The 14,541-nt window shown below is 44.4% G+C and overlaps 2 protein-coding genes across 2 annotated transcripts in view; both read left to right on the top strand.

Annotated features, from left to right (window-relative positions):
• The first annotated feature begins 13 nt into the window (after positions 1–13).
• LOC309389389 (1-acyl-sn-glycerol-3-phosphate acyltransferase alpha-like) lies at positions 14–13,925 on the top strand. Its single transcript, XM_081947684.1, has 6 exons — positions 14–260; positions 3,445–3,578; positions 5,180–5,355; positions 7,254–7,349; positions 11,480–11,552; positions 12,744–13,925. The coding sequence occupies exons 1-6, from the start codon at positions 76–78 to the stop codon at positions 12,938–12,940; spliced, it is 861 nt and encodes a 286-aa protein (XP_081803810.1). The 5' UTR covers positions 14–75; the 3' UTR covers positions 12,941–13,925.
• The window catches only part of TEKTL1 (tektin like 1), a 16,299-nt gene continuing 15,165 nt past the window's right edge, over positions 13,408–14,541 (top strand). The window contains exon 1 of the mRNA XM_081947767.1: positions 13,408–13,540. The gene's annotated coding sequence lies outside the window, so the exon portion shown is untranslated. The remainder of the gene's footprint in view (positions 13,541–14,541) is intronic.

Raw genomic sequence — 14,541 nt, 5'->3', positions numbered from 1 at the left:
CCCTAAACACCATCAAAGCACTGTAAACTAGGTGTGATGTTGGTGTGCCTGTAGTGTTCTGCCCTAGGAAAGAGCATGGCTCAGTCGCTATTCCTAGTCAACGTCTTCCTCTTCTTCTTAGCTGTGCTGCTCCTTTATCATTTTAGCAACATCTTCAGGTACTACTTCAGGATTTTCTTTTTAAAAGGCTGGATACTTGTGTGGTCCTTTTTTCTGCTTCCGGTCCTATCTCTCCGTGGAAGGAATGTGGCAAATATGAGGTAAGTCACACAGCATTATTGCATTAGACATGCACACATACATACAAGCACTTTCAATTAGAATAGAATGGAATAGAATAGAGTAACAGAGTTGGAAGGGACCTTGGAGGTCTTGTAGTCCAACTCCCTGGTTAGGCAGGATACCCTACACCACTTCAGACAAATGGTTATCCAATCTTTTCTTTAAAATGTCCAGTGTTGGGGCATTCACAACTTCTGGAGGCAAGTTGCTCCACTGATTAATTGTCCTCACTGTCAGAAAATTTCTCCTTAGTTCTAAGTTGCTTCTCTCCTTGATTAATTTCCACCCTTTGCTTCTTTTTCTACCCTCAGGTGCTTTGGAGAATAGGTTGACTCCCTCTTCTTTGTGGCAACCCCTGAGATATTGGAACAATGCTATCATGTCTCCCCTAGTCCTTTCTATTAAACTAGACATACCCAGTTCCTGCAACCGTTGTTCATATATTTTAGTCTCCAGTCCCCCTAATCATCTTTGTTGCTCTTCTCTGCACACTTTCTAGAGTCTCCACATCTTTTCTACATTGTGGCAACCAAAACTGAATGCAGTATTCCAAGTGTGGCCTTACCAAGGCATTATAAACTAGTATTAACACTTCATGTGCTCTTGATTCTATCCCTCTATTTATGTAGCCTAGAACTGTGTTGGCTTTTTTGGCAGCTGCTGCACACTGCTGGCTCATATTTAAATGGTTGTCCACTAGGACTCCAAGATCCCTCTCACAGTTACTACTGTTGAGCAAGGTACCACATATACTGTACCTGCACATTTTGTTTTTCTTGCCTAAATGTAGAACTTTGCTTTTTTCACCATTGAATTGCATTTTGTTAGATAGCACCCAATGTTCTAGTCTGTCAGAATCCTTCTGTATCTTAAGCCTATCTTCTGGAGCGTTGGCTATTCCTGCTAGCTTGATGTCATCTGCAAATTTGATGAGTTCCCCATCTATTCCTTGTCCAAGTCATTGATGAAGATGTTGAAGAGTACTTCCCTCCATGAAGATACAGTTCCATTGAGTACTACACGTTGAGTGCGGTTGGTCAGCCAGTTATGAATCCATCTGGTGGTGATGCTGTTTAACCCACATTTTTCTACTTTATCTAATGCCTTACTGAAGTCTAAATAAATTATATTGACAGCATTCCTCTGGTCCACTAATTTTATCACTTTGTCAAAGAATGCAATAAGATTAGTCTGGCATGATCTGTTTTTGACAAACCCATGTTGGCTTTTGATTATTATTTTGTTTGCTTCTAAGTGTTCTCTGATTCATTGCTTTTTTTTTTTTAGCAGATTTTTTTTCTGATTTGTTGCTTGATTACCTTTTCCAGAATCTTCCCTGGTATTGAGGTCAGGCTAATAGGTCTGTAGTTTCCTGGATCTGTTTTTCCCCCTTTTTTGAAGACGGGAACCACATCAGCTCTTTTTCAGTCCTCTGGCAGTTCCCCAGTGCTCCAGGATTTTTGAAAGATATACCATATTTGTCGGACTATAAGACGCACCCCCCCCCCAAGTGGGTGGAAATGTCTGTGCATCTTATAGACCGAATATGGGCCCATTTTTGGGCTCCCGAACTCTCCATGCATCCCATTTTCGCCCTTCCTAGCCCCCAGAAGTACACCGCAGTGCTCCCCATCTCTCGTTTCCGCCAAAAAGTGGGTAAAAAGTGGGTGCTTTTTTGACCTCCCGAACCCTCCGCACATCCCATTTTCACCCTCCCCGGCCCCCAGAATCACTCTGCAAGCCAAAATCAGACTCATTTTTGGCAAAAACAGGCCCATTTCTGGTGAAAACGGGGCACGTGGAGGGTTTGGGAGACCAAAAATAGGCCTCTTTTTAACCTGCAAAGTGCTTCTTGGGGCCGGGGAGAGCAAAAATGGGACGCGCGGAGGCCAAAAACTATTTTTTTTCTTGTTTTCCTCCTCTAAATCTAGGTGTGTCTTATAGGCTGAAAATATGGTAGTTCAATGGTTCTGACATCTCATCAGCCAGTTCCTTCAGAACCTTAGGGTGTAATCCATCTGGTCCTGGTGATTTGAACTCCTCTAGGGTAGACTTTCAGTGATTATCCAGTGTTAAACAGAGCAACAGGGAGAGTTGCTCAAATACAGTCAGGACAACGGAAGCAGAAAAGCAGAATTATAGGGAGAAGAGTAGAGTTACTTATTTGCTTGTTTTATTTACTTTATTTCCAGCCTGCCTTTCCTCCAGAAACTCAAAATAATGCCCTTGTAGGTCCCACTTCATCTTATGTCCAAAGACATAATCCTAGGTTAGATTAGGCTGCAGTTGAGTGAAATTGTTTGAGGTCATCCAGTGAGTTTTCATAAATGAGAGCTCTAATTCAATAGGTTTACTATTAGGTCACATTAAGAGAACAAGGAAAAAAAGCAGAACTCCTTGAGTACTATGTACAAGGACTAGCAATCTGAATCAGGTGGTTAAGCAGAAAAACCATTTGTAGAGATTGTTGATGTTTCTGGGTCATATGAAGCAACTCTGAAATTCTAGGGTTTCCCAATCTTGATAATCTACATGTATCCTCAATTCCCAGAATTCCACAACCAGCATAGTGACTGATGATAATTCTGGGAGTTGAAGTCCATTCACCTTCAATTTGGCAACTATAGGAAACCCTGTTCTAGGGCAAATGGTGGCCCTCAGTTTACAATCTGAAGTCCCCTGATAGTTCAGCCTGCCAACAAGAGCAACCCAGGATGAGAAGTACAATTGAACATTTGAGTTAATTCCTCGGACATGAGCCTCACAGAAGAACTGCTCACCAGGAAGAAATATGTTAGAATGAAACCTGGAATTGATCACATTTTCTAGCATAGATGGCTGGGGAATTCTCGGAATGGAAGTCCTCACATCTTCAAGCAGCCAAGGTTGAGAAACACTGTCCTATAGCATAAAAATGTAAGAGGAAGAGACAGCAAAATAGTGTCAGACAATAAGGACCAAATTGGGCAAATAGGACATTCTGGCTGTGCAGTATAAAAGTCATCTGGATGATCTCACTGGTCCTTAGCCTAGCTTCCTTCATAGGATTGTTAGGAAGGTGATGTTGAGAAAGGGCAAAACATGATTAGCTCTAGCAACTTCCTCACCTTCTTTTCCTCAACATGTTTCTGAAATTAAATCTGTTCTCATTCTTTGTTTCAGAGTTCTGCGTTTCACCATGCTACCCTTGAAATTCCTTTATGGCATTAAGATTAAAGTGCAGGGAGCCACAAACTTAAATCTGAAAGGGCCTTATGTCGTCATCTCTAATCTGCAGTGCTCCATGGACTTGCTTGGTGAGTTTGTTGATCTTTTGGTGCATACTGCGTTGGGAGGGCCCTGAAAATATGTCTTGAAATAGGAATAACTCATCTCCATCTTTATCCATGTAAGATTAACTTGAGGAAAGGTGATCCCGCAAAGAATATTCTCAGGCACAAAAAGGTGGATCTGCAAAAAAATGTGTCCATTTCATCATTTAATTGTATTGATCCTTTCATATTGTATTTTTTTTTACACTTCATATTTTGCTTGCATTGTTTAGGCACACTGTGTGCTAGCCAGAGTAGAAATGTGGCATGCAACTTAACTAAATTAAAAGCAGAAAAACAAAAATAGTAGCAACAGCACAGGATGGTAAATGGTAGTGATGAGTCTAGCTGCATTTCTCCTTGAACAATGGGTGAATACACAACATATTTGAAACATTATTAGTTACCATGTTTAAAGACAGACAATGTGAAGCATTTGGGAAGAAAATAGGACTCTAATTTGTCTGAAATATATTTTATTCATTTGTGCAACTGACCATTTTTCGTCATCTCTGGTAGAAAATAAAATGGTTTCAGAATTCTTCCAAAGGACAATTAATATTTCATGACGAGTATCTTTCCTTGCGCCCTGTTCTTTGCAGTCTCTGGGGTTTTCATGCTTCACATGAAAACAGGAGGGAACAGCAGGAGGCTATCCTCTCCTAATCCTTTTCCAGATCAAGAAGGATGAACAGCTAGAGAACAAACTGATGCACCTCCCAAGAATCAGCTTTCCATATCTGTAAACAACAAAGCAGAAGGATCTATATATTCTGTGGAGAAAGATAGATGGGCTCTGTCAGGGGAAGGAGGATAGCTTCTAAGAGCTTCTGCTCTGCTGCAGTTCTTAGCACCAGATATTTTCTGCGTCGGAGACCAGTGTTTCTCAATCTTCACAACTCTAAGATACGTGGACTTCAACTCACAGAATCCTGGGAGTTGAAGTCCACACATCTTAAGAGTTGACAGAATTGAGAACCACTGCCGTAGATAATCATACCATAATCCATGTATGGTTTCCTAAACACAAAATAATCAACAGGGTGCTGAGAAACAAGATTGTGTTTGTCCCAGTTGCTTTCCTTCCACGTCACAGCAGGAAATTCCACTTTTCCTTAAAGGAACCTGAAACGAGCTTTCCTCACTCTGTTATCTTCCACATTTGGGAAAAATTTCCCAGAAATGTTCCTGTAGCCTAGTATCAATCTTTTGAAATTCAAATCACACCAACAGGCATGTTAATCTCGGTCTGTTCACTCCAGTTTAGGCTAATCCCGCCCTAACTACATTCCACAATGGGGGACTGGGGGCTGGGGTGAAATTCAGCAGGTTATGGAGAACTGGTAGTGGAAATTTTGAGTAGTTTGGAGAACTGGCAAATAAAACCATTGGCTGGCCCCAGAGTGGGGTGGAATGGAGATTTTACAGTATCCTTCCCCTGGGGTGGGGACCAAACCACGCCCACAAAACCAAGTAGTAAAAAAAAGTTAATTTCACCTCTGGCTGGGGGTGGTGGCAAGAACCAACAATTGACCTTAGATCTGACCTTCTTCTGATTCTTTTCTTCTTCTGCAAAAAAACTCCAGGGATTTTTCAAATCTTGCCCAAGCAATGTACCCTTTTCATAAAGAAAGAAGTCCTGTATATGCTTACTGTTGGTGTTGTCCTGTGGCTGTGTGGTTTCATTTTCGTTGACCATAAAAAGGAAGCAGAAGCTGTTGAGATAATGTCAGCAACTGGAGACACCATGCTCCGGGACCATGTGAGTAGGAGAGGACAGCAATACATAACCACTACATTGCTTTCTGTATTCATGGAATCATAGAGTTTGAAGGGACCTTGGAGGCCTTCTATCTAATCCAACTCTCTACCCAAGGCAGGAGTCCTGATACCTGGGGAAACTATTGGTTCTTCTAACAGCCCAAAGATAACCTTCCCCAAGAAGATGCGCAACGGATATTACACAATGCATTACATATTGTGTGATATTCGCTGAATATGAATTAGCACAGAGAAACATTGTGTTAGGTGCTATTTGGATACTACTGGCTGTGCCATGTATGTAGGAATCACAATTACTGGATGAAACTAGACTCTTGTGGGTAATAAACATTCAATTTTATGGAACGTTTACTTATGGAATAAGGCACTTTTGCATAACGATGCAGTAAAACTAACATCCTAAATGCAGTTAAGTGAAAACATCCACTCTTCTATCAGCACAAAATATATGTTGATGGAAGATAAGAATAGGACAAAGTAAAAAGAATAACATAGAGAAGCATGAATGTTAATCCTATTGCTTTTTTCCAATACCTGTGTGTTTCTCTGTGCTAATTGCTAGCTTGTTCCTTGGTTCTGGCTTATCCCTGTGGATTAGTTATATAGTAAATTTGTAGGTCCTTATGTCATTTCAAACATGCAGAATTTATGGTAGTGGGGCCAGTTGAGAATATGATCTTGACAGTATTCCCCACCCCATCTCTTCAATCTTGGAAGGGCTCTATTTAAGAAAGTTGTCTGAAACGGTATAGGGTTTCCTGCCTAGGCAGGGGGTTGGACTAGAAGACCTCCAAGGTCCCTTCCAACTCTACTATTGTATTGTATTATTTAAGTGTCAGTTTGGTGTAGTGGTTAAGGCACCAAGGCTAAAAATCAGAAAACCATGAGTTCAGGTTCTGTCTTAGTCATGAAAGCCATTTGGGTGACTTTTGGGCCAGTCACCCTCTCTCAGCCCAACCTACCTCACAGGGTTGTTGTGGGGAAAACAGGAGGAGGTAGGTGTGTGTTGGATATATTCCCCACCTTGAGTTATTTGTAAAAAAAATAATACAGATGGGATATAAAAATAAGAAATTAAGTGAACTAATACCAATGTATTTATTAAAATAAATTCTGCATATCCAGCAAGAAATATTTTTTATTAAATAAAAACGGTTAGTTTCCAGATCAAGATGAGAAGCCTCGTTCCTCTAAAATAGAAACAGGCAAAAATAGAATAGACTGAATTACCACAGGTCCTAAAAAACATGTTTCAACCCAGTAATGTTACAGACAAATCTGGACTTACAACAATTTATTAAGTGACTGTTTGCAATTACCACAGCACTGAAAAAGCGATTTATGACCAGTCCTTGCACTTATGACCTTTGTAGCATCCCCACAGTCACGTGCTCAAAATTAATTGGTAACTGGCATTTATTGACCATGTTGCAGCATCCTGGGGTCATGTGATCATTATTTGCAATCTCCCCAGCTGACTTCTGACAAGCAAAGTCAAACGGGAGAGCAGGATTTGTTAATGACAGCATGATTCAATTAACAACAGCAATGATTCACTTAACAACTGTGACAAAAAAAAAGGCCGTAAAATCCATGGCAATTCACTCAACTATCTTGCTTAGCAATGGAAATTCTGCTTTTGATTGCGGTCTTTGATTGAGGGCTATCCGTATTGATTTCCTGGGCCTGTTTGAATAGGACCACATGACAGGAATACAGAGCTTAGCTTTTTAGAAAGGGCTATTAGAACTGATGGAGTGGAGAGAAATAGTGTGTTACACGAATCAAAGATACTCCCTTGTCAATACTGTATTAATTGGCTGAAGAAGAAAGGCCTAATGTGTTCGTGATTAAACTTGTTCTTTCCTGTCTAATTAGCTGAGAGTATGGGTATTTTCTGAAGGCCACAGAACAGGTGAATCCACATTGGAACCCTTGCAAAGAGAGGCCGTCCATCTCGCAGTGAAGGCCCAGGTAAGAATGTGACATTTCTACACTTCTTACCGTATTTCTTCACTTAACTCGGACAGAAATGCAAATGGGAAAGCAGTGCTATTTCTGTGAGTCATTCAGTTGTAGGAACCAGAACCATGGCAAGCTAAGCATTGTATAATCATAATCATTATTGGAGCACAGTAATAACTATTATTGACAACTCAGCTACCACCCAAAGCAGCAGAGTAAAAAACAAAATTATCTCATATTTAAAAGAATATTTCCTTACTAACTACGATGAATTCAAGACTGGGGGGAGCCGTTTTATCTTCCTTTCCCAAAATGCCAGCCCAAAGCTAGACTGAATTATTTTCTTTCAGTTCAATAGGTAGCTATTAAAAACGTGATGGGACGCAGTGGCTCACTGGCTAAGACGCTGAGCTTGTCGATCAGAATTTTGGAAGTTCAGTGGTTCAAATCTCTAGCTCCATGTAATGGAGTGAGCGCCAGTTAGTTGTTCCACCTTCTATCAACCTATAAAATCTCCATTCCCTCACCACTCCAGGGGAAGGATACTCACCACTCCAGGGGAAGAATACTATAAAATCCCCATTCCCTCACCACTCCAGGGGAAGGATACTATAAAATCAGAGGTCGACCCTGAGGCCGCTCACTTGTGGGGTGCCGCAGGGGTCGGTCCTCTCGCCCCTCCTGTTCAACACATATATGAAGCCGCTGGGTGAGATCATCCGTGGTTTTGGGGTGGGATACCATCTGTACGCTGACGATACGCAGCTGTACATCTCCACCCCGAACCACCCCAACGAGGCCGTCGAAATGATGTCCCGGTGTTTGGAAGCCGTACGGGTCTGGATGGGAGACAACAGACTCAGACTCAACCCCTCCAAGACGGAGTGGCTGTGGCTACCGGCCCACCGGTTCAACCAGTGGACTCCATCGCTGGCCATTGGGGGCGAGCAACTGGCCCCCGTGGAGCGGGCGCGCAATTTGGGCGTCCTCCTAGATGCCCGGCTGTCTATGGATCACCATGTGGCAGCCGTGGCAAGGGGGGCGTTCCACCAGGTCCGCCTAGTGCACCAATTGCGCCCCCTATTGGACCGGGATGCCCTTCGCACAGTCACTCATGCGCTGGTGACGTCCCGTCTGGACTACTGCAATGCTCTCTACATGGGGCTCCCCTTGAGATGCACCTGGGGATTGCAGCTGGTCCAGAACGCGGCCGCGCGGGCAATTATGGGGAGTACGAGGTACTTCCATGTAACACCTCTCCTGCGCGAGCTGCACTGGCTCCCTGTAGTCTACCGGGTGCGTTTCAAGGTGTTGATTACCATCTTTAAAGCGCTCCATGGCACAGGACCTAGTTACCTGCGGGATCGCATCCTGCCCCATACATCCCTGCGACCAATTCGCTCTCACAGAGAGGGACTCCTCCAGGTGCCGTCCACTAAGCAGTGCCAGAGGGCAGCGCCCAGGAGTAGGGCCTTCTCTGTGATGGGCCCAGCCCTCTGGAATGACCTCCCCCCCCGACATTAGGACAACTACCGATCTCCGCTCCTTCTGTAAGAAACTCAAGACCAGTGGTGGGTTTCTACCGGATCGCACTGGATCGCGCGATCCGGTTGGAGAATGAACCCGGAAGTAATTTCATGCCCCGCCCCCTTGGCGTTTTTTGCATCGGGGCTGACTCCCCACCGCCACCGTTGCGCTACCTCATGTTCCTTGTCTTCTGGCCGTGGCCCCACTCCGTGGAAAACATAGGCGCAATTACAGCCCGGAGCAGGAGCAAAGCCCCTTTCCCAACTGGCCCTTCCTCCCTCGGAAGGCTTCGGAGGGAAGCTTCTGCAGAAGCCCGAGCGAGTGACAACAAGTTCCCACTGTTACGAAGTCTCGGAGGCTGTAATTTTCTGAGCTGTGCGCGCGCGCCTGTTTTCCACGGTGTGGAGCAGCAGCGAGGCTCTGCGTGGCCGGCAATGACTCCAGATGCCATCCGGGAAGACAAGGAACGCGAGGGGGGACCGTTGATGGCCTCCGGAATCATCGCTCACCACGCAGAGCCTCGCTGCTGCTCCACGCCTTGGAAAACAGGCGCGCGCGCACAGCTCAGAAAATTACAACCTCCGAGACTTCGTAACGGTGGGAACTTGTTGTCACTCGCTCGGGCTTCTGCAGAAGCTTCCCTCCGAAGCCCTCCAAGCAAGGAAAGGCCAGTTGGAAAAGGGGCTTTGCTCCTGCTCCGGGCTGTAAGCTTCCCTCCGAAGTCTTGGGATGTTCTGAGGAGCCCCCCAAGGAAAAACGCCGCTGCCAGGTAGTTAAAAGTACCTCTCTGATTCTGTCAGACTCTGTCAGTCTCTCTCTGATTCCCTCCCTCACTCCCTCTCTCTGTTCCTCTCTCTGTCTGTCTGTCTGTTTTGGTCCTATGACTGCAGAATGCTGCAAAACACCATAAATGCAGGCCAGTTGTTGAGTGTTTCAAATGTGATTGGAACACTCAACAAGGTGACCACAGTGTGTCTGTGTGTGTGAGAGTGAGACAGACAGGCAGACAGAGAGAGGAACAGAGAGAGGGAGTGAGGGAGGGAATCAGAGAGAGACTGACAGACAGACACACACATACACACAGACAGAGAGAGACAGAGAGGGGGAGGGAGGGAGAGAAAGATAGACAGACAGAGACACACACAGTGTGAGTGATTAAGTGAATGAGTGAGAGACAGATACACCCACATACACAGAGTGACAGAGAGAGAGGAAGGGAGGGGAGAGAGACAGAGGGAGAGACACAGACAGACAGACAGACACACACACACAGAGTGAGTGAGAGACAGACAGACAGACAGACACACACACACACACAGAGTGACAGAGATGGGGGAAGGAGGAGAGAGAGACAGAGATACAGAGAGAGAGACAGACAGATAGACACCCAGAGAAAATGACAGAGGGAGACAGAGAGGGAGGGAGGGAGAGAGAGACAAAGAGCCAGAGAGAGAGAGAGAAAGAAAAAGAAAAAAAGAAAGTGGGAGAGATGAAAGAAAGAAAAAGAACTTATGACCACAATTGAGCCCAAAATTTTGGTTGCTATGCAAGGGCTTCGTTAAGTGAGTTTCACCACGTTTTCCAAGTTAGCCATGCCCACCTGGTCACATGGCTGGCAAGCCACTCCCACCAGGTCACATGGCCGGCAAGCCACTCCCACAAAGGAGGCCACACCCACAGAGTAGGTTCCAAAAATTTTTGAAACCCACCACTGCTCAAGACCCACCTGTTCCAACTAGCTGGCCTGGCTTAAATAAGAACTATATTCTCGAATCCCCCCTGGCAATTTTAAATGGTAAATTTTGAGTATTTTAATTGTTAATTTTATTGTACTGTTTTAACTTTATAGCTATTTATTTATGAAATTGTAAAAATGTTTTATGTATATACCTCCTCCATACCATATGTTTATATATTTAATTGTACGCCGCCCCGAGTCCCTTCGTGGAGAGGGAGCGACTTATAAATTGAATAAATAAATAAATAAATAAATAAAATCTCCATTCCCTCACCACTCCAGGGGAAGGATACAATAAAATCTCCATTTCCTCCCCACTCCAGGAGAAGGATACAATAAAATCTCCATTCCCTCACCACTCCAGGGGAAGGATACAATAAAATCTCCATTCCCTCACCACTCCAGGGGAAGGATACTCACCAGTCCAGGGGAAGGATACTATAAAATCTCCATTCCCTCACCACCCCACTAACCTGCTTTCCCGCTCCGTTTCTCCTGTGCAGGGCAACAGAAGAAGACCCAGCCGATCACCTGGAACTCTGATCAGCTGGGACTCAGGAGGCAGCAAATAGATCAGGGCGGGGCCAGTCGGAGGTGGCATTTGCCAGTTCTCTGAACTACACAAAATTTCCACTACCGGTTCGGCAGAACCGGTCAGAACTGGCTGAATACCACCTCTGGTCAAACAAACCAAGATGGTGGCTGTGATGGTAGGATTGAAGTTCCTCTTGATTTTATGTCCAACACAGCCACCATCTGTATGTGTTACTCTGCTGAGACCCTGGCAGAGAGGTTAGCATCATGATTCCACTTTTGCAATGCAATGGTCACAATGTTCCTCTTCTGGACAGTGATTGTTTTTCTTTCCTTGTAGGTGCCAATCATTCCTGTGGTGATGTCCTCCTACAAACCATTTTTCGACATGAAGACTAACAAATTCAACTCTGGTATTCTGTTGCACTGGGAATAATAGCTAAGTCAATGCTTGTCTGGGTCCCTCCCACCCCCGAGAGGTAGCAACATGTCAGCTCTCAGGGGGAGGCCTACAAATGCAAGTGACCAGGATAAAAATAGGTCAGCCCTTCATCACACAGCACTAAGAGGCAGATAATGGTTTTGGACTGGAGACACCACTTGATTTAATCCTACTGGAAGGGACAGGGCCAAAATGTTCAGCCTTGCAGTCAGGGGGTGATTTTCTTTTCCTGTTTATTGAACAGGAGAAGCTTCCAGGATGAGAAGCAAAACATTTTCAAATAAAAAACCCCAAGAATGTCCAGTTGCCTTTTGAAAAGTACCTCTGGGACCTTTATTAGAGGATTTCTTTTAAAAAGCAAAAAAATGGAGCTGCAATTAATCTGTTGCCACATTTTACCAGTATAATCATGGTGTTCTAAAGGGCACCCAAATAGACTGGGGCACATGATGCAATATCACTGGTTGCCCTCTTTTGGTTAAAAGCCAGCATCTCTCTGAATCTACTATGAGAACTTCTGAATGGCAGAGAAGATCTATAATTTATGCAAGCTATACTTCTAAAGACAGGTAGTCCTTGAGTTATGACTGGTTGTTTAGCGATGGTTCATAATTACAATGGACCTCCCCTAAAAGGTATTTTTATGTCCCAGTTGCGAGTTCCGATGGCCAGGGTGAAAATCGGTGTTTATTTCCAGTTTTTAGTAAAAATGCCGCACAGTAAACAATGGGTTCGCTTAACAACTGTAGTTTTCCCTTAAGGATTGCGGTGTTCGCTTAACAACCATAGCATTTGCTTTATTGCCTTGCAAAAAAAGTGTCCAGTCACATGATGATTCACTTCATAACTGTTTTGACTTACAGCCATAATGGGCAGGCTGCATTGCGGTTGTAAGTCAAGGACTACCTGTACTAAGTTAAGATGCATTAGCCACAAAGTCAAGAGGTGAGATACCATAGCTCTTGTTTTCTGTTTCTCAATACGGAAGTCAGCTTGTGTTTCCGCCCTGTGCAAGTTAGGGAAGGTCAGGCCTTCCAGAAACCAGCTGGGACCCCGGGAAGCTTAACTCTGGTCATCTGGACAAGACATGATGGAGATCAAATGCATTTGGATAGTTATGAGCCATGCCACAATAAATGTCTTTGTTTTCTCTCTCCCCAAGGGGACATCACCATCCGCATTCTTCCTCCAGTGAAGACCGAAGGATTGAGCCCGGGTCATATCCCAGACTTAACAGACCGTATGTGGGGGACCATCCTGTCCAACTTCCATGAGATCTCAGGAGAGCCTGAGAAACAAGCAAGCGTGGTGGTCAAGGAAGACACCAGCCCAGCCCCCAAGGCACTAAGGAATTACTAATTCAACTAAGGAACTAATTCAATCCCCCCCCACCCCATTTCAATTTCATTACTTCTTCTTGGGCTTTTTGTGAATCTACCCATTTATGGGTGGCCGTCTTGAGCGTCTCAACCGATGACTTGGACTTCTTGTGAGAAGAGAGCAATTTCCTTTGGGAGAAAGCTGAGAGATCGTTGGGGAGCCCGTAAAAGTGGTTCTCCTCTTTCGTTTGGGTTCTTTGAGTCCTGCTTCCCTTTCCCAAAACACTTTAAAGGATAGAAAACTAAAATCAAAGAGAGCTCCATGCAGCGCAAACCGGAGTAGGCCGGCTGTGCTTCCCAAAACAGGTTTCTCGGCTACGTTGCTTCTAGAGCTAGAACTGGGGCCAGAACTGGGGAAGAAGGCGGCAGGCATTGTGAGGCAAGTGCCTGTTGCCACAGCAACCAGCATCTCCGATGCAAAAGGGACAGCTCGGCCCGAGCCAGAGACAGCCCGTTGGGAGGAAGAATTCACAATGTGATTGTGAAGCCGGATACGTGCCTCACAAATCCTCCCAAAGGCTGGAGCGGAGGCCTGTCTCCTTAACGTGGCCTCAGAGATCTCCGCTTCTTTTGCACACAGGTAAATATGGCGCAGGAGGAGCATTTCATCGGACGCTTCCTTGACTCGCGTTGGCCATGCCATGGGTTGTGTTCCATAAACCGGGACATTGCATTAAATCATCATGGGGTTGACTGCTTTAGGGAATGGCCAATTTTGTCAGCATAGCCATTGTATTTTGTTAACCCAGTGAATTGTGTGAATGCAGCCAGAGATGGTGGGGCTACAGGGTAATGCATCAGAGTTTTCCAGGGATAGTACAGTGTATGTTGGTGGGAAAGAAAATCTGGGGGAGCTTGGTCAATTAACCGTGTCTTATTGTGGCTTTCCCAGTAGAAGACCAGATCCTGCGACAACACTAGCTATTCTTCTTTGCCTAGGTAGTCTAAAATAAATGTCATATATTATGTATTTACTTTGAATATTGACATACTGCAATAATTATATATCTCTAGCCAGTTTACAAATCAATTCATGAAAAATATGGGTGCTGCAAAAAAAAATCAGTAAAATTTAATCAGATAAGAAACAAAGGGTACCCTGTGTTTCGATAATCATATCCAAAGACTTGTCTAAAAAGGTTGTTTCCATCATTTTCTGAAAGGGAACCAAAATGGGATCTACCCAGATCTTTGCTGTGGGGTAGGGAGCATATTCTAAAGGTTAAAGTGTGGAGTATAAGAGAAATATTGTTTCTAGGTTCTGGCCTCTTCCACGGACACTCAAGGCTTCCTCCATATGTTTTGCTTGTCCAGAGAGTTTATAATAAACTCACATTTTCATTTCCCTTTCCTTTTATTCTTATTCAAACCCTCTCAATGGAATTCCATGCTCAGTTTATGCTCCCTTTGTACACAACACAACTTCTTTTCTGTTCTAGATTGTCAATGGTACCCCCTAATAGCTTGGTGTTGCAGCTTTCTGCTAATCTGTTGGTGTTCCAATGCTGGAGGTTTATAGAAGAGAGTGGACAACCTTTTGTCTGAAATGGTATATAGGGTCTCCTGCTTGAGCAGGGAGTT

This window comes from Natrix helvetica (genome assembly GCF_964273705.1).
Source record: "Natrix helvetica genome assembly, chromosome: 1".
NCBI lineage: Eukaryota > Metazoa > Chordata > Lepidosauria > Squamata > Natricidae > Natrix > Natrix helvetica.
Note: the sequence above shows the minus strand (reverse complement) of the source record. Positions and strands in the feature narration are given on the sequence as shown.